Genomic DNA, 20,127 nt, shown 5'->3' on the forward strand with positions numbered 1-20,127 from the left:
CTTTGCATTAATAGTGCTTTTTCTTTTTTAACAACTTTATTGGAGTATAATTCCTTTACAATAGTGTGTTAGTTTCTGCTTTATAACAAAGTGAATCAGCTATACATATACATATATCCCCATATCTCTTCTCTCTTGTGTCTCCCTCTCTCCCACCCTCCCTATCCCACCCCTGTAGATGGTCACAAAGCACCCAGCTGATCCCCCTGTGCTACGTGGCTGCTTCCCACTAGCTATTTTACATTTGGTAGTATATATAAGTCCATGCCACTCTCTCACTTCATCCCAGCTTACCCTACCCCCTCCCCGGGTCCTCAAGTCCATTCTCTAGTAGATCTGCATCTTTATTCCCATCATGTCCCTAGGTTCTTCATAACCATTTTTTTTCTTTAACATTCTATATATATGTGTTAGCATACATATTTGTTTTTCTCCTTCTGACTTACTTCACTCTGTATGACAGACTCTAGGTCCATCCACCTCACTACAAATAACTCAATTTCATTTCTTTTTATGGCTGAGTAATATTCCATTGCATATGTGTGTCACATCTTCTTTATCTATTCATCTGTCGATGGACACTTAGGTTGCTTCTATGTCCTGGCAACTGTAAATAGTGCTGCAATGAACATTGTGATACATGTCTCTTTTTGAATTATGGTTTTCTCAGGGTATATGCCCAGTAGTGGGATTGCTGGGTTGTTTGGTAGTTCTATTTTTAGTTTTTAAGGAACCTCCATACTGTTCTCCATAATGGCTGTATCAATTTACATTCCTACCAACAGTGCAAGAGGGTTCCTTCTTCTCCCCAACCTCTCCAGCATTTATCATTTGTAGATTTTTTGATGATGGCCATTCTGACTGGTTAGAGGTGATACCTCATTGTAGTTTTGATTTGCATTTCTCTAATGCTTAATGATGTTGAGCATTCTTTCATGTGTCTGTTGGCAATCTGTATATCTTCTTTGGAGAAATGCCTATTTAGGTCTTCTGCCCATTTCTGGATTGGGTTGTTTGGGGTTTTTTTTATATTGAGCTGCATGAGCTGCTTGTAAATTTTGGAGATTAATCCTTTGTCAGTTGATTCGTTTGCAAATATTTTCACCCTTTCTGAGGGTTGTCTTTTCATCTCGTTTATGGTTTCTTTTGCTGTGCAAAAGCTTTTAAGTTTCAACAGGTCCCATTTTTTAATTTTTGTTTTTATTTCCATTTCTCTAGGAGGTGGGTCAAAAAGGATCTTGCTGTGATTTATGTCACAGAGTGCTCTGCCTATGTTTTCCTCTAAGAGTTTTATAGTGTCTGGTCTTACATTTAGGTCTCTAATTCATTTTGAGTTTCTTTTTGTGTATGGTGTTAGGGAGTGTTCTAATTTCATTCTTTTACATGTAGCTTTCCAGTTTTCCCAGCACCCCTTATTCAAGACGCTGTCGTTTTGCCATTGTATATTATTGCCTCCTTTATCAAAAATAAGGTGGCCATATGTGCATGGGTTTATCTCTGCGCTTTCTATCCTGTTCCATTGATCTATATTTCTGTTTTTGTGCCAGTACCAGACTGTCTTGATTACTAAAGCTTTGTAGTATAGTCTGAAGTCAGGGAGCCTGATTCCTCCAGCTCCATTTTTCATTCTCAAGATTGCTTTGGTTATTCGGGGTCTTTTGTGTGTCCATACAAATTATGAAACTTTTTGCTCTAGTTCTGTGAAAAATGCCAGTGGTAGTTTGATAGGGATTTCATTGAACCCGTAGATTGCTTTAGGTAGTATAGTCATTTTCACAGTGATGATTCCTCCAATCCAAGAACATGGTATATCTCTCCATCTGTCTGTATGATCTTTAATTTCTTTCATCAGTGTCCTATAGTTTTCTGCATACAGGTCGTTTGTCTCCTTAAGTAGGTTTATTCCTAGGTATTTTATTCTTTTTGTTGCAGTGGTAAATGGGAATGCTTCCTTAATTTCTCTTTCAGACTTTTCATCATTAGGGTATAGGAATGCAAGAGATTTCTGTCCATTAATTGTGTATCCTGCTACTTTACCAAATTCATTGATTAGCTCTAGCAGTTTTCTGGTAGGGTCTTTAGGATTCTCTATGTACAGTATCATGGCATCTGCAAACACTGACAGCTTTACTTCTTCTTTTCCTACTTGGATTCTTTTATTTCTTTTGCTTCTCTGACTGCTGTGGCTAATACTTCCAAAACAATGTTGAATAACAGTGGTGAGAGAGGACAACCTTGTCTTGTTACAGATCTTACTGGAAATGGTTTCAGGTTTTCACCATTTAGAACGTTGTTGGATGTGGGTTTGTCATATATGACCTTTATTATGTTGAGATAAATTCCCTCTATGCCTACTTTCTGGAGGGTTTTTATCATAAATGGGTTTTGAATTTTGTCAAAAGCTTTTTCTGCATCTATTGAGATGATCATATGGTTTTTATTCTTCAATTTGTTAATATGGTGTATCACAATGATTGATTTGTGTATACTGAAGAATCCTTGCATTCCTGGAATGAACCTCACTTGATAATGGTGTATAATCCTTTAATGTGCTGTTGGATTCTGTTGGCTAGTATTTTGTTGAGGATTTTTCCATCTATGTTCATCAGTGATACTGGCCTGTAGGTTTTTTTGTGTGACATCTTTGTCTGGTTTTGGTATCAGGTTGATGGTGGCCTTGTAGAAAGAGTTTGGGAGTGTTACTCCCTCTGCTATATTTTGGAAGAGTTTGAGAAGGGTAGGTGTTAGCTTTTCTCTAAATATCTGATAGAAATCACCCGTGAAGCCATCTGGTCCTGGGTTTTTGTTGGAAGGTTTTTAATCACAGTTTCGATTTCAGTGCTTGTGATTGGTCGTTCATATTTTCCGTTTCTTCCTGGTTCAGTCTCAGAAGGTTGTGTTTTCTAAGAATTTGTCCATTTCTTCCAGGTTGTCCATTTTATTGGCATATAGTTGCTTATAGTAATCTCTCATGATCCTTTGTATTTCTGCAGTGTCAGTTGTTACTTCGCCTTTTTAATTTCTAATTCTTTTGAGTCTTCTCCCTTTTTTTCTTGATTAATCTGGTTAATGGTTTATCAATTTTGTTTATCTTCTCAAAGAACCAGCTTTTAGTTTTATTGATCTTTGCTATTGTTTTCTTCATTTCTTTTTCATTTATTTCTGATCGGATCTTTATGATTTCTTTCCTTCTGCTAACTTTGGGGTTTCTTTGTTCTTCTTTATCTAATTGCTTTAGGTGTAAGGTTAGGTTGTTTATTTGAGATGTTTCTTGTTTCTTATGGTAGGATTGTATTGCTATAAACTTCCCTCTTAGAACTGCTTTTGCTGCATCCCATAGGTTTTGGGTCATCATGTTTTCATTGTCATTTGTTTCTAGGTATTTTTTGATTTCCTCTTTGATTTCTTCAGTGATCTCTTGGTTAAGTAGTGTATTGTTTAGCCTCCATGTATTTGTATTTTTTACAGATTTTTTCCTGTAATTGGTATCTAGTCTCATAGCATTGTGGTCAGAAAAGATACTAGATACAGTTTCAATTTTCTTAAATTTACCAAGGCTTGATTTGTGACCCAAGATATGACCTATCATGGAAAATGTTCCATGAGCACTTGAGAAGAAAGTGTATCCTGTTGTTTTTGGATGGAATGTCCTATAAATATCAATTAAGTCCATCTTGTTTAATGTATTATGTAAATATTGTGTTTCCTTATTTATTTTAATTTTAATGATCTGTCTGTTGTTGAAAGTGGGGTGTTAAAACTCCCCTACTATGATTGTGTTACTGTCGATTTCCCCTTTTATGGCTGTTAGCATTTGCCTGATATATTGAGGTGCTCCTATGCTGGGTACATAAATATTTACAATTGTTATATCTTCTTCTTGGATTGATCACTTGATCATTATGTAGTGTCCTTGCTTGTTTCATGTAATAGTCTTTATTTTAAAGTCTATTTTGTCTGATATGAGAATTGCTACCCCAGCTTTCTTTTGATTTCCATTAGCATGGAATATCTTTTTCCATCCCCTCACTTTCATGCTGTACATGTCCCTAGGTCAGAAGTCAGTCTGTTGTAGACAGCATAAATATGGGTCTTGTTTTTGTATCCATTTAGCCAGTCTATGTCTTTTGGTTGGAGCATTTAATCCTTTTACGTTTAAGTTAATTATCGATATGTATGTTCCTATTACCATTTTCTTAATTGTTTCGGGTTTGTTGTTGTACGTCTTTTCCTTCTCTTGTGTTTCCTGCCTAGAGAAGTTCCTTTAGCACTTGTTGTAAAGCTGGCTTGGTGATGCTGAATTCTCTTCCCTTTTGCTCATCTGTAAAGATTTTAATTTCTCGGTCGAATCAGAATGAAATCCTTGAGGGGTAGAGTAATCTTGGTGGTAGGTTTTCCCCTTTCATCACTTTAAATATGTCTTGCCACTCCCTTCTGGCTTGTAGATCTTCTACTGAAAGATCAGCTGTTAACCTTATGGGGATTCCCTTGTATGTTATTTGTTGTTTTTCCCTTGCTGCTTGTAATATTTTTTTCTTTGTATTTAATTTTTTATAGTTTGACTTGTATGTGTCTTGGCGTGTTTCTCCTTGGATTTATCCTGTATGGGACTCTCTGTGCTTCCTGGACTTGATTAACTATTTCCTTTACATATTAGGGAAATTTTCAACTATAATCTCTTCAAATATTTTCTCAGTCCCTCTTTTTTCCTCTTCTCTGGGACCCCTATAATTCCAATGTTGGTGTGTTTAATGTTGTCCCAGAGGTCTCTGAGACTGTCCTCAATTCTTTTCGTTCTTTTTTCTTTATTCTGCTCTGTAGTAGTTATTTCCACTATTTTATCTTCCAGGTCACTTATCCGTTCTTCTGCCTCAGTTATTCTGCTATTGATTCCTTCTAGAGAATTTATAATTTCATTTATTGTGTTGTTCATTATTGTCTGTTTGCTCTTTAGTTTTTCTAGGTCCTTGTTAAACATTTCTTGTATTTTCTCCATTCTATTTCCAAGATTTTAGATCATCTTTACTGTCATTACTCTGAATTCTTCTTCAGGTAGACTGCCTATTTCCTCTTCATTTGTTTGGTCTGGTTGGTTCTTACCTTGCTCCTTCATCTGCTGTATGTTTCTCTGTCTTCTCATTTTTCTTAACTTACTGTGTTTGGGGTCTCCTTTTCTCAGGCTGCAGGTTCATAGTTTCTGTTGTTTTTGGTGTCTGCCCCCAGTGGCTAAGTTTGTTTCAGTGCATTGTGTAGGCTTCCTTGTGGAGGGGACTAGTGCCTGTGTTCTAGGCTGGATCTTGTCTTTCTGGTGTTCATGTTCTCATCTGGTGGTGTATTTTGGGGTGTCTGTGACCTTATTATGATTGTAGGCAGCCTCTCTGCTAATGGGTGGTGGTGTGTTCCTGTCTTGCTAGTTGTTTGGCATAGGGTGTCCAGCACTGTAGCTTGCTGGTTGTTGAGTGGAGCTGAGTCTTGGCATTGAGATGGAGATCTCTGGGAGATTTTTGCCATTTGATATTACATGGAGCTGGGAGGTCTCTGGTGGACCAATGTCCTGAACTCGGCTCTCCCACCTCATAGGCACAGGCCTGACACACAGCCGGAGCACCAAGACCCTGTCATCCACATAGCTCAGAATAAAAGGGAGAAAAAAAGAAAGAAAGTAAGAAAAATAAATAAATGAAATAAAATAAAGTTTTTAAATAAAAAATAATTATTAAAAATGAACAAATTAAAAAAAACAAATATAGGGCTTCCCTGGTGGCGCAGTGGTTGAGAGTCCGCCTGCCGATGCAGGGAACACGGGTTCGTGCCCCCATCCGGGAAGATCCCACATGCTGTGGAGCAGCTGCGCCCGTGAGCCATGGCCACTGAGCCTGCACGTCCGGAGCCTGTGCTCCACAACAGGAGAGGCCACAACAGTGAGGGGCCCGTGTACCGCAAAAAAAAAAAAAAGAAATACAGAAAGAAGAGAGCAACCAAACCAAAAAACAAATCCACCAATGAAAATAAGCACTAAAAAGTATACTAAAAAAACCCCAAAAAACCCGATAGAAGCCTAGGACAAATGGTAAAAGCAAAGCTACACAGACAGAATCACACACACAAGCATACACATACACACTCACAAAAGGGAAAAAGGAAAAAAATATATATATCGTTGCTCCTAAAGTCTACCACCTCAATTTGGGATGATTCGTTGTCTATTCAGGTATTCCACAGATGCAGGGTATATCAAGTTGATTGTGGAGATTGTATCTGCTGTTCCTGATGCTGCTGGGAGAGATTTCCCTTTCTCTTCTTTGTTCGCACAGCTCCCGGGGTTCAGCTTTGGATTTGGCCCTGCCTCTGCATGTAGGTCGCCATAGGGCGTCTGTTCTTCGCTCAGACAGGACAGGGTTAAAGGAGCTGCTGATTTGGCGGCTCTGGCTCACTCAGGCCGCAGGGACGGAGGGGTACGGATAAAGGGCGTGACTGCGACGGCAGAGGCCAGCATGACATTGCACCAGCCTGAGGCGCGCCTTGTGTTCTCTCGGGGAAGTTGTCCCTGGATCACGGGTCCCTGGCAGTGGCGCGCTGCACAGGCTCCCTGGAGGGGAGGCATGGATAGTGACCTGTGCTCGCACACAGTCTTCTTGGTGGCGGCAGCAGCAGCCTTAGCATCTCATGCCCGTCTCTGGGGTCTGCGCTGTTAGCCGCGACTCGTTCCCATCTCTGGAGCTCCTTTAAGCAGCGCTCTTAATCCCCTCTCCTCGCGCACCACAAAACAAAGAGGCAAGAAAAAGTCTCTTGCCTCATAGGGAGTTTCAGACATTTTCCTGGACTCCCTCCCTGCTAGCTGTTGTGCACTAGCCCCCTTCAGGCTGTGTTCACGCAGCCAACCCCAGTCCTCTCCCTGGGATCTGACCCCCGAAGCCTGAGCCTCAGCTTCCAGCCCCCACCCGACCCAGAGGGGAGCAGACAAGCCTCTCGGGGTGCCCGCCACCCACCATCTCCGCCCGCGAAGGGGCTTCCTAGTGTGTGGAAAACTTCCCTCTTTCACAGCTCCCTCCCACTGGTGCAGGTCCCGTCTCTATCCTTTTGTCTTTTTTCTTTTTTCTTTTGTACCTACCCAGGTACATGGGGAGTTTCTTGCCTTTTGGGAAGTCTGAGGTCTTCTGCCAGCGTTCAGTAGGTGTTCTGTAGGAGTTGTTCCACATGTAGATGTATTTCTGATGTATCTGTGGGGAGGAAGGTGATCTCCACGTCTTACTCTTCCGCCATCTTGAAGGTCTCCAATACTGCTTTTTAAATCAACCCTATATATACTATTCTACTTGTTGCAATTCTAAAAGTAGAGAGATTTCCAGTATCAACAGTTTTTCTCCATTTATCAAGACTACTTATTTACTTGCACGTATGCGTGTGAGGTAAGCCAAACAGGTATTTTAGTTGTTGACATATATTTCTCTTTCTACAACGTTCATGAATCTTCAGTGGAAAAATGTACTTTCAGATCATTTTAATCCATTAGGTCTAGTTTAATTTAGCCTCTTATAAGACCCAAATATTGGGCTGGGTAGTAAGGTTTCTAGGATCAATATGACACAGTCTCTGCTTTCAAGAAATTTGAGTAAATGGAAACTTTCAATAGACTTTGGTAAGCACTACCAAAAAGTTGTGCACAGTGTGAGATGGGCCATTTAGGACATAGGAAAGTTCGGAAAAAGCTTTTCTGGAAAAGATTATGTTTGACTAAAATTTTCAAGGATGAGCTATCTAAATAAAAAATGGAGAATGAAGAAATGAGGGCAGAGGGCATGAGCCGAGGCAAACAGACATGGGACAGTTCTGAGAACATGCATTAGTAATCTCAAGCAGGTTAGTGTTCCTGGAGGTGAAGTTGTAAAAGCAGTAATGGGAAGTGTGCCTTGTTTGCTGCATTGAGGGTTACTTTCTACTACTGAACTATGTTTGTTAGAGACATCCCCAGCAGTTACATTAAGGATAAGTATGAGGTTTGTTAAGATTAATGATAGGATAATGTATTAGGAGGTTGTAACAATAGGTCAGGAGACATATAATGAGAGCCTGACTGTTGTTGTTTTGGAGAGAGGAGAAAATTTGAAAACTATTTGAAGCATGTAAAATTATCAAGATTGGTGATTGACTGGATACGGACAGTGAGGGAGAAAGAGAAGACTGAGATGCCTCTCCAGTTTGGCTTGGGAATAATAAACTGAGAGGCAGAATTCAGGAGAAGAAGCCCTTTCTGAGGAAGATGAAAATAAGGGTTCAATCTTAAACATGTTGAATTTGAGGTGCCTCTAGGACATTCAGGCGGGTTTGTTTTACAGATAAATGTCTATTTGAGGCTGTAGGCTGAAGGAGCAGAAGCAGTTATAGATATAGCTGTGGAAGACATCAGCATCCAAGTGTAATTAAAACAGTGGTTTTTAATGTCCGTGGAATTTCCCCCCAAAATGTATAGAATTAAAACAAATGAGAAGACAGTTCCAATATCCAGAGTTTGTTTTGGAGGTGATGAATATGGTTATTACCCTGACTGTGGTGATGGTAACACAAGTGTACATGTGTATTTCCCAACTGAAAGTCACCAAATTGCATACATTAATTATCTGTCCCTTTTTGTATACCAGTTTTACCTCAATAGAAATAGGAGGAAAAGGACCAATACAATATTTTTTAAAGAAGGTTTATGAAGAAACAGATAAAGGGAAGACAGAAAGAATCAGACATGCTTAAACATGAAAATCAGGAGCAAACAGGTAGTAGAGTCTCATAAAGGAGAGTGTGAGATACATCTCAAATGCAGCAGTGAGGTTATTCAGATAAAGATGACATTTAGCAATAAAGAGGTCATGAGTTACTACGGGGTTGAGGATGGATATCATTCATTATGCATCTGGGATTATACAACTGTGAATATTTATACACACACACACATATGCACACGTACATGTATCTATTATAATAGCTGATAGTAAGACTAAAAACTGGCGAAAGGATATATCCCAAGTAAATATTATAAAAATATATGCATAAAATTTTCTAATCTATTTATGAACCACTAATTGAATACCTGAAAGATCACCAAGCTTCAAAAATACTCACAAGCAATAGATAAATCTCCATTATAAATATTTTTAGGTAGCAGCATTAAAATGGACATCATTAAGTTTTCAAATTGTGTGGGTTTCTTTACTTGACTGAGCACAGTTTTTGCATTATATAGTTTGATTTGACAAGAGAACCCATAAAAATCCACACTTGTGGCCCACTTAAAAAAGTGGTATTATAGTTTTAGGCACTGTTGAACATCATGCTGAGCTACAAAAGCTAAATAAAACACCGTAAAGCTCCCCACCTTCATTTCATTTTTAGAACCCCACACAGGGAGACGACAACTACGTTAATCAGAGACAGACCACTGAGGCTCAGATTTATTTTGTTTAATATTAAATTGTATAGTTGAAGGAGATATCAATTTCTTTTTAAAATGGCACCATCACTACCCTTCTAAACACTGCAGTTTACTAATGATTTTAAAACTGCTTTAAGGGTTTAAAACTGAATCACTACCACTTCATCTCAGCTGAGATTTAGCATGCAGATCTCACAATGAGAATACATTTCTGTTTCAGGTTAAATAAATTCAGTCTGTCTTGTTTTAGAACTAGAAGAACATTTTGTTGACTCAGAGCTCTATTTTTGTTACTTAGAGCTAAAAGAAGTCAGTTCAGCATAAGAAATTCTACAAGGTATTAATTGGAAGTTTGCTGGGAAGAGGTTCATTCTGTATTGTATATAATGCTGAGAACCTTTTTTAACCTTAACAGGCAGTGTTGTTTCCAAATATGCCTTCTCTGATGAATCTGTGCACGCATGCATGCCCAGGGCTACTCTGAAAACTGAGATGAAGAACTGAAAAAGTATTCTGGCCCCTAAGAAACTCCTCAAAGAGATGCTATCGTGAAGGCTAGACACCTTTGATATGAGCTCCAAGGTTTCTCTCTGCTGCTGTCCCTTCAGTATCCACTGACCTGAAACATGCACACAGAGTGATGCGCTGAAGCACCTACAGCAGCAAGTGTGCCTAAGTAAAAACACCCTCTCATTCTCCTTGATAAGCTAGACTCTGTTAGAAAAGTACAAAGAAGTTCTCTTGTGACCCTGTATCTAAGACTGTGTTTATTAAAAGATCTTCCTTTATCTTCCCCTCACTCTCCAACCCAGACTCAAGATTGAATCTATGAGACATTAGTTGAGAAAACAAATGAAAATGACACACACCATATTGAAAAAATCTCATCATGATTTTTTATCTCCTGTGAAATACTGTGAAGGGTACTGAACAAAACATTACACTGACAAGTAAAGTCTTTTTATTAGTGGCTATTTCATTAGGCCTTCCTGGCCTTCCCCATCTGAACTCAATATGTATTAACCAATTTTCTAGAACTTCTCTAAGCAAATCTTCCATAATTGACAGACAATTGACTTTTTCTCAAATTGCCTTTTCGGCTCAATTATGTCTTGCATCACATCCACCTGGTATATCTATTTCTTTTTTTTTTTTAACCTAGAATTTTACTAATTTGTTAAGTTACTGAAGATGATACATTTTCCCCATGAATCCTGACAGAGCCACCTTAGTCCTTTGTGGTGTTTTTCATTCCTTTTAGTAAATAATCAGTATGACACATTTGACATTTGACATAGAGACACAATCTATTCTTACTGTGTTTGCTAGATTTTATTCTATATACATCTTTCCCCCAACTATACTGCTACTGCTTGTGTTTTGAGAATATGGAAAAGATTCTCAAATTTAAGTGTGGTATACTATATCTGTGTATAGTAACTTCTACATTAAAAAACAAGTTTAGCCAGACTATTACTCAACCATAAAAAAGAATGAAATACTGCCATTTGCAGCAATATGGATGGACCTAGAGATGATCACACTAAGTGAAGTAAGGCAGAGAACGACAAATATATGATATCTTACAAAACAGAAACAGATCCATAGACATAGAAAACAAGCTATAGTTACCAAAGGGAAAAGGGGGGCAGATAAATTAGGGGTTCAGGATTAACATAAACACACTATTATATCTAAAATAGATAACCAACAAGGTCCTACTGTATAGCACAGGGAACTATACCCAATATTTTGTAATAAACTATAAGGGAAAATGTTATTGAACCCTGACCTCTGGCCACCTCCTAGGGGTAGACAACTGAACTAAGCTGTACCAATTTTTGAATTTGAATGGAGAGACTGAAGCTAGTTGAAGCTGCTACCTTAGTGGCAGTGTCCATGTAGTCCAGCTGCTGAGGCCTCCACAGACTATGGCCCATGGAGACCGCTGCCACCATTATGTCACGAAAGCCGGGGTGGGGGAGAGGTTCGCAGCTGCTTCAAGGCCTGGGCCTGGCCAGTGGGCGGCCCTGGCGAGGGCTCTGGAGCTCTGCAGGACACAGCCCTCAGCCTGTCCCTGGGCCCCCAGCTCACCCAGTGGCCTAAGGCTGCAGGGCCTGGAGGGCCCTGGGGAGAAGGCCTCCATCTGCCTCTCACCGCATTCTGCCCAGAAGACCACAACGAGGCTGACTGAGCGGGACCTCTAACCACGCGAAGGGTCACGTGTTAATGGTCATATATAATACTAATGGCTGTGTGCCCACTCTGCCCGTATTACAAAAATAATCTGAGAATATATATATGCATAACCATATCACTTTACTGTATACCTGAAACTAACGCAACATTGTAAATCAACTATACTTCAAATTTTTTTAAGTTCATTTTTAATATGCTAATAAAACTTTTGGCTCTGTATAATCCAGAAATATTGCTTCAGAAGTATTACCTAGTAAGTAAAGTTTGATACTACAACACTACCTTAATAAATAAAAAGGAAATACACGGTTCCTTCAGCATTTGAATTCAAATATTGGTTTACTCGTACTAAAACGTCATTAGAACAAAAACGCGAAGTTGGTAACTCAAATTGAATACAACAACTAACCATACATATTTTGGTTTTAAGTGTGTCTTAATAGCTTTTGGTGACAGTTAAAATTAAATTTTGTAAGTAGAGCATGAGTCATTTAGTGAAATTAATGTATTATATAGTTATCATTAGGTAGCAATAGGAGACCATTGTGATGCATCGAACTTCCATTCTATGAACTGGAACTGTGCTGAATCAGTGGGATGCGACTGCTTCGGATGTTTTCCTTCTCCTTTGTACTTTCAAACTCATTTTGGTTTTTATGAAAACATGTTATTGCCTAAAGACCAGGACAATTATTCCTTTATCAAACTGTGAGTGCTAACGTCTATATTTCAATTTTTAATGCTGAGAAATTATAGAGAATGTTTCTCATCAAATTTAAGAACCAGCAGACAATAAATAAAAGTTAATGCTGTAATTCTTTCAAAGACAAAGAATCACTAGGAAAAGTGGCAAAGATAGGTTAAGAGAAAGGAAAAATAAAACTAAAACTCAATCAGCATGCTAATGTCTATGTATGTGTTATGACCTGCATATTCCCTATGGGTTTTATGTCTCCAATGCTAAGTAAATTAAAAGAAATGGGAAAGATAATTTTCCTAAATTTCCAATACCTCTTTATTTTATCTGAATACTTGATAGATATAATTAAAATAATTTTCAGTTGTCATCAAAGTGGCATCCTAGAGTGACAACTGTAATATAATTTAACTATCATTATGATTAAACTATTACATTAGTTCAAGTTTTTTTTTTTTTTCCGAAAACAAGTTTTATTTGGGAAGAGTTTCTAATTGTTAAAGCTGCAAGCAAGTTACCTTCACAAGTATAGTTCTACAGACCTAGTAGTTTCAGAGATCCCAGTGTTCAAAGGTACACCTCAAAATTAATAACAAAAATACACCCACGGCGAAAGGGGAGAGCTGTTAGACTGGTTTGGAATGTACAGCCATGGATTTCAGCTGGGCTATTATAATTGCCTTCTAATTCAGCTTTCTGGATTTATAATCTTCCATTACAATCTACTTAGCAGCAATCTTTATAAAATAAAAATCTAATGATACCAGCACCTCAGACCCTCTAAAGGTCCCCCCAGCACCTTCTACAAAGAGAAACATTTATGATGTGGCACATCTTATTTAATGTAATTATGACATGTCACATGCTGTCATTTGTCTATGCTTTTATCCATGCAATCAACTTTCCTTAGACAGTTTCTAACCCCTTTCAACTTCCTTCTCACCAGTATTCATACTTCATGAATCAGCTTCAACATTGCCCCCTTTCTCTGTTTTCAGAACATGCCCCTCTTACAGATTTAATCACCTTCTTTGCTTGGTGTAACAGAAACTGTCAGTGCCCCATGCATGTCCCTCAGAGCATGTATAGTTTCTGGCCAACTTCTAACTGCTAGTAACTGCAGTCTCACTGAAAGCCCTTATATCAGAATTGCAGAGAGCTGGATGCTTGCTTGGAGGTAGGAAGTGCTGAAAATGTGCCCTCAGCCACAGCATCGCTGACCAAGAACTCTCAGGTGTTAGTGTGTGAATTTACCAGTTCCATCACTTTTCAGGATCATTAATTCTGGGGAATGTATTTTGTGTCACTTCCCAGAATTTGCCCTTCAGATTAAGCTCCATTTCTCTTAAGGACAGCTGGTTAACTGCAATCCCTTTATTGTCTGCCTTCTCTTCTCTGCATCACTTCCTCACTTCCCTATTAGTATTACTTTAACTTCCCAGAAAAACTATTTATACCTGACTCTTTTGTCGCCAGGTTTTTTCTTGTAGAATCTACAGTAAAACTTTTGATACCAGAGGTACTGTGTGGGGTTCTGGAGTTGAATGTCTTGCTGGCCACATGGCATCAAGACCACTTGGCATGTTGTAACAGAATAATTACAAGACTCTCTCTTGTGGTGAACTGGGATGCTAAAAAGGTATAAGGGGATGTATATTTTATCAATTTCTCCAGGATTTGAGAAAGATAGTGACAATGATGATGACAATGACTATAGAGTTAACAGTTGTTGCAAGTATTGTCAGTGCTCTCAGGAAAAAAACTGATGAGCTCAAGCTCAAGTCAGAGGGGTCTCGCTGACAGCATTTAAAGAAACCCTCCTCTTTTAAAGCCAGAGAGAGGATTGAACTGAAAAACAGACCCTTCGTTTGATTGTAATAGTAGTTGAATTGTAGAGAAGATTTACTGCAAAGCACCGGCAAACCTCTTATTTAAAATTCCAGGCCTTAACAGGAAAGATGTAGGACCCTAAAACCTGGACTTGAGGTACCAGGTTGACTCACTCTTGCTGGAGGATTCTTTCCTTGCCTGGAGGCCACATAGATGCATCATCTGAGGTCAACACTTCAAGATATATGTACATTCCTCAAAAATTTCCCTCATCTTATGGTTTCTAGACCACTATGTTCAAGACCAGGCATGGCCTAATTGAAAAAAGTATTGTCTCTGATTTAAGAAAAATGGGATTATTCATGAAAAGAGTAACAGAAACTGGCTAATATTTCCAGTTAGGAATTAAGAGAGCATGCCTAGAAATGAATGTTGAGTATGTTGGACAGGGATGCAACTGAAATATAAGGTACACAGGAGATGCTAAAGATATGTTTACACAAGCAAATGACATTACACCTAAGCATTTGCGTTTTGAGGTATGTGTTTCCAAATTTATGCTTAATGGTATAGATAATTACATACTTCTCTAAAAATATTTTATTGTAATTCCAGAAAGTAAAAATATATATTAAATAAGAAAATAATGCTCTCAAATGAATCAGTGTTTAAATTATACAATGGTCATAAAATATAAATCAACGAACTTAACTTAAGTCCATATGGACACAATATGATTTATAAAAAAAAAAAATCTTGAAGGTTATCCAGCACAGTGATCAACAATGAATGCACTTTATTACCATCTTGTCTTATACCCAAGTGATTTTGCTTATTGCTTTCAGATAATTCTGATGCTCTATCATTTAACACATGGCATTAGCTAAATCTCTTTTCAAATTAAAAGGTAAGAAAATTACTCACTTTTAAAAAATACATTTAAGATACACATAAATACTCCACTTACCCATATTCGACCCACAAACGCATTGGCTTCTTCTTCCACCACTGATAGATTTCTGAGCAGATAGGGATCAAACACTGGATCATTGTCATTGACATCTGTCACCACCACATTTACCGTGGCAGTTGAGGTCTTAAAGAAAAAAAAAATAGGGGGGGGATTAGATGTGAGAGGAGTTATTTTTATTTCGATGTCAGTTAATTAGTCATACTGGCATTTGTCTATCTGAAAGTCATCTCATTACTATTCCTATTCCTTAGCTTTCCAAAAAAGACAAGAAAAAAAAAGAGGAATCTCGCAATTTTCAAACACCTCAAAAAACAGATGGAAAAAACAAATGATATTAAAGGGCAAACATCTTCTTGAAAATGTCAAATATTTCCTGGAGGCTTACTTTTAAAAAGTGTTTTACCTTTATCTTGTTCACATTTTGTGGGTGGTAGGTTTTTGTTTATAGACACTTGTACCCCTTTTTCTCTGAAATGTAACATTTCTGCAGTTTTTACCACTTATATGTTGTACTGTTTAAAAATATAACTAGCACACTATAAAATAGCGTGGTATGTCAAATGGGTATTTTCAGGTAAGCAAATACTACCAGAAAATAATATATTAGTAATTTTCTAGGTTCACATCTAAACCAAGAGTTTGAGGACCATACACCACTAATCATAAAACACACACACACACACACACACACACACACACAACCTTTTGGTTATACAGCTTAAGGAAATGGTAAGTGGGTAATCCTACCAGTAGTACGTGCTACCTGGTTAAAAGGTAAAATCCCTAGCCTGCTGCAACTCGAGAACATAATGTAGGTCAATGACTTTTGCATAATCAAGGAACGTCTTCATACATGACTCAAGCTGGAAAATGCTCTGTCTAATCAAAGCCTGAGTACAGCACATGCCCTCCACCCAGCTCTGTCACAGTGAGGGGCAGATCACAGAAGGTTGAGAGAAAATTAGAGAACAAAAGTATTCTTGGCTGGAAAATGAAAAATCCATTATGCTATGATATTAAATATTTAATAACATGCAAATAAAAAAGAGGAGGAAAAGCAGGATGGTACCGTCATGAGAGAATTACTTAACTTTCTTTTTAAAAAAGACAAACAGGATTTGTCCTAATCAGTAAGTGACATGGGGTGAGAGGCTAAAAAGCTGAGCATAAAGAAGTGACTTAGAGGAAGTGAACCTGAAGAAATTTTGCAGCGTTCATGGGCCCGAGGGGTCAAAAACTGGACTTCCTAGCTACTAAGGAGGAGAAGTCCTGGTAAACACCCCATCCTTTTCTGTTGCAAAATCAAGGAACATCTTCATACGTGACACAAGCTGGAAACTGCTCTGTCTAATCAAAGACTGAATATAGCACATGCTTTCTTGGGATCACTGAAGTTCTATACTCTATGAGTAATGCTGCATAAGGTCTAGACCAGGCCTTACTCAGATTAAAACTCAATAGTCAAGGGCTTCCCTGGTGGCGCAGTGGTTGAGAGTCCGACTACCAATGCAGGGGACATGGGTTCGTCCCCTGGTCTGGGAAGATCCCATATGCCGCAGAGTGGCTAGGCCCGTGAGCCATGGCCGCTAAGCCTGCGTGTCCAGAGCCTGTGCTCCGCAACGGGAGAGGCCACAACAGTGAGAGGCCCGCGTACCACAAAAGAAAAAAGAAAAAAAAAAAACTCAATAGTCAAATTTTGGTTGGATTAAGGTGATCTGTCCTTATTTTAACAGACATATATTAAATCTTCTTTTGAGCAATATAATTTTATTCCAAGCCTTTATAATTTTTCATATATAATGTCTAGTGGTCATTAAAAATATTACCAGGCATAGCAGAGAATTCTTGGGTATTGATAATGGCTTATTTCTTTATTTGTGTACTAGCTACATTGATGGGCTTATTTTGTGAAAATTTATACAGCTATTCAGTATGATTTGTATATATTTCTGTATTTAAAACTCCCAATAAAATTTTATTTAAAGAAATGTCAAAGACAAGCAGAACAGTGTTGTTTAGTCAAAGCCGGGAAACAACCTAAATGCCCACCAATAGTAGATGTTTATATAATAGATTGTGTTTTTGCACATAATGGAATAACATGTGATACTAAGAATGTACAGACTACATTCACCTCAATGAATTTCATGAATGTAAGGCTGAGTGTACGAAGTCAGACACAACACAGTACACACTACATGATTCCAAATATATAAATTTCAAAGATTGGCAGAAATACTCCATTGTGATAGAAGTCAGGATAGGGATGACTTTTGTGAAGAAGGTAGAGTAGAAACTGGCATGATTGTAAGGCTGGGCTTCTGGAGTGCTAATTAATTTCTGTTTCTTGTTCTGAATAGTGATCATACAAGTATTTTCACTATGTGAAAATTCATTAAGCTGCACAGTTATGGTTTGTGCACTCTTCTGTGTGCATCTCTCCATGAAATCATTTAGTTTAAAGAATGCATGCACATCAACATACGCTTGTGTGTAGATATATATGGATATGTATAAATTTAAATGTCATCTGATTAGATGAAGTACAAGTCATGTTATTTTCTCCTTTTAACTTTTATATATTTTCCAAATTTTCTCTAAGAGAGCTACATTGCTTTAATAACAAAAATCAGTTTAACAAATGTTATTTCTTTAAAAGTTGTGTTAGAGTTAAAGCTAGTAAAAAGATTTAAAGCTAGTAAAAAGATGTGCCTTTATAGTAGCAGTAGTTCCCAATTTGCCTGAGGGTGAAGGAGACATTAAAATGGACAGCTGGGAGCCAAAATCTAAGAGTAGCCATGCTAGAGTTTGCTGACCTTCCTTCTAAATGCTTGCATAAAGTGCCAGCCTATCTGTATTTCCCTTACTGGTGTCCATCCTATTCTTTAAAATTCCCATTCTTGACACTATGGAGTGGGATGATTTCAGCCTATACTGGGTCCTCAAAGGCTGTGGTCTGTAACTGGGTGGTATAGATGAGAACTGGATCACTAGGTGAACTAAGAAGTAAATAACAAATCCACCATTCCTGTGCTAATAGGGGCTGAAATTTATAGACCATATAGATGTATTTATCCATATCTTAGAGATAGTATATGAAATAAAGAATATCCATTTCTCTGGCAGAAATGTAAAGTAATAAACACACAGAGAATAACTTCCAGCTTATATATTTCTTGTAAAGTGGTCTGAAGATCACTTGCATCAGAATCACTTGGATTATCATTAAAAATGCAGATTTCTGGGCTACACATTAGAACTATTGACTCTATTCTGCAATATTCAAATTATATCTTTGCAATTTGTTTCACATAAATTGCTGGTAATCCTTTTATTTAAGAAAAGTCCATGCACCTGTGTTCTTATTAAATACCTTTCTTAAAACCTGTGATTATTAAGGCTAAACGGTTAATTTTACTATAATTCTACAAAGGACATAAGTTTAAATATTTAGATAAGAAAAGTGCTATCAAAATATGAGACTATTATTATTTTGTAACTACTTTCTTCTCCAACACCCCACTGTATGTGCACATGTATAAGTCGATCCCTAAAATTATATAAATGATGAAACTAACTGAAGAAGTTTTTGTTTGAAATCTAAATGTTTCTTTCCCTAGTGACATTCTCAGTACAAACTTTTGAAAATGAAACAAATTTGCTTAAAAGGATCATAATTTTAAAGCTGAATGAGACCTTATTCATTCTTAAAGAAAGAAAAATTGAGGGAACTAGAAATGCTAAGTGACCTGGCCAAGGAGAATTGAAATTAACAAGTAAATAACTGGAAAAAAAAAAAAAAAAAAGCTCTAGAAAGAACTAAGCCACTAATGTTAGCCCAGAACTTATTTTCAGTTTTTTATGTGGCCAAAGCCATAATTAGTAGACTGAAACTATGCCAGATAGCTTAATATGCTATTTCTTTCCCATCTTTACTGTTGTCTAAGAAATCTTACTTTTAAGGCCAGAGGTAAAAGGTGCTAGCTAATAATACTTCCATTAATTTCTGATTCATCATGTGACCTATCTCAAATGGTTGACCTAAAACCTCCTTATTAATTTTACTTCACTCTAATTATACCCCTTACTCCATGCTTAGTAATTCCCTCTTTTCCTTAGAATTTTCCCCCTCAGTTATTTCCTAGCCAAATTACACATTAAACTTTCATCATAAGTCAAGTTCTCAATTATTTTCTTCTTGAGATTCTCACTGACTTCTTTACATATATCTTATACAGGCACACTATATTAATTAAGGGGATTGCATATGTAAAAAGTAATCTTAGATTTTATTTTTATTGACTTGCCTAATCTCTAAGTGCCTTCTCTTGGCCTCACTATTTACTAAAACTGCTTTGTATATTTTATTTTCCACATATAGCTGTTTACCTAATGTTTGAAAAGTGGCAAATAGCTTATTATGGGCAGATTGTTTACCAAATTTAAGTAATTATCCTTATCTATTTTTCTAATTTTTAATTAAGATGATAAAACTGTCTAGTATCAATTTTGTATGGTAAATTTTCTACAGCAATCCTCCTCAAAAAGCGTGAGGAGAGCATTATATACCCCCATCCAGTCTATTTTTTGATCAAAGAAGTCATTTCAAGTAAACTGGAGATATATTGCTATTTGAATTGGGTGAGTCTTCTAGACACTTATACTGAATTTGAAATTATTTCTAGAGAAAAGTGCTTAGTTGGCCCATATGCGCTAGACTAAAGACAAAAGCTACTTTGTGGCATAGAAATGGTGAAAAAAACAGTCTAATGAAGCACTGCTAATGAATGCATTGTTACAGTGCTTAAAAATCAGAATAGTGGTAGTTGTGGATGGGTAGATTGAAGAATACAATCAAATGATTTTAAAACACACCTACATAACTAAACAATTTATTTTTAATACTAATTTTTAGGTACAGAGGAAATAAAATTTATCTTCTCTAGAATTATGGGCCCTTTTAAACCATTTCAATCATCAAGGATTAGTCAAGATTCCGAGCGC

The 20,127-nt window shown here is 37.4% G+C and overlaps 1 protein-coding gene across 1 annotated transcript in view; it reads right to left on the reverse strand.

Moving 5' to 3' along the window:
* PCDH15 (protocadherin related 15) overlaps window positions 1-20,127 on the reverse strand; it is an 807,822-nt gene that overhangs the window by 205,751 nt on the left and 581,944 nt on the right. Inside the window, exon 18 of the mRNA XM_060286024.1 lies at window positions 15,118-15,246. Within this exon, the coding sequence (XP_060142007.1) occupies window positions 15,118-15,246 (129 nt within the window). The remainder of the gene's footprint in view (window positions 1-15,117; window positions 15,247-20,127) is intronic.

This window comes from Globicephala melas, chromosome 16 (genome assembly GCF_963455315.2).
Source record: "Globicephala melas chromosome 16, mGloMel1.2, whole genome shotgun sequence".
NCBI classification, from domain to species: domain Eukaryota; kingdom Metazoa; phylum Chordata; class Mammalia; order Artiodactyla; family Delphinidae; genus Globicephala; species Globicephala melas.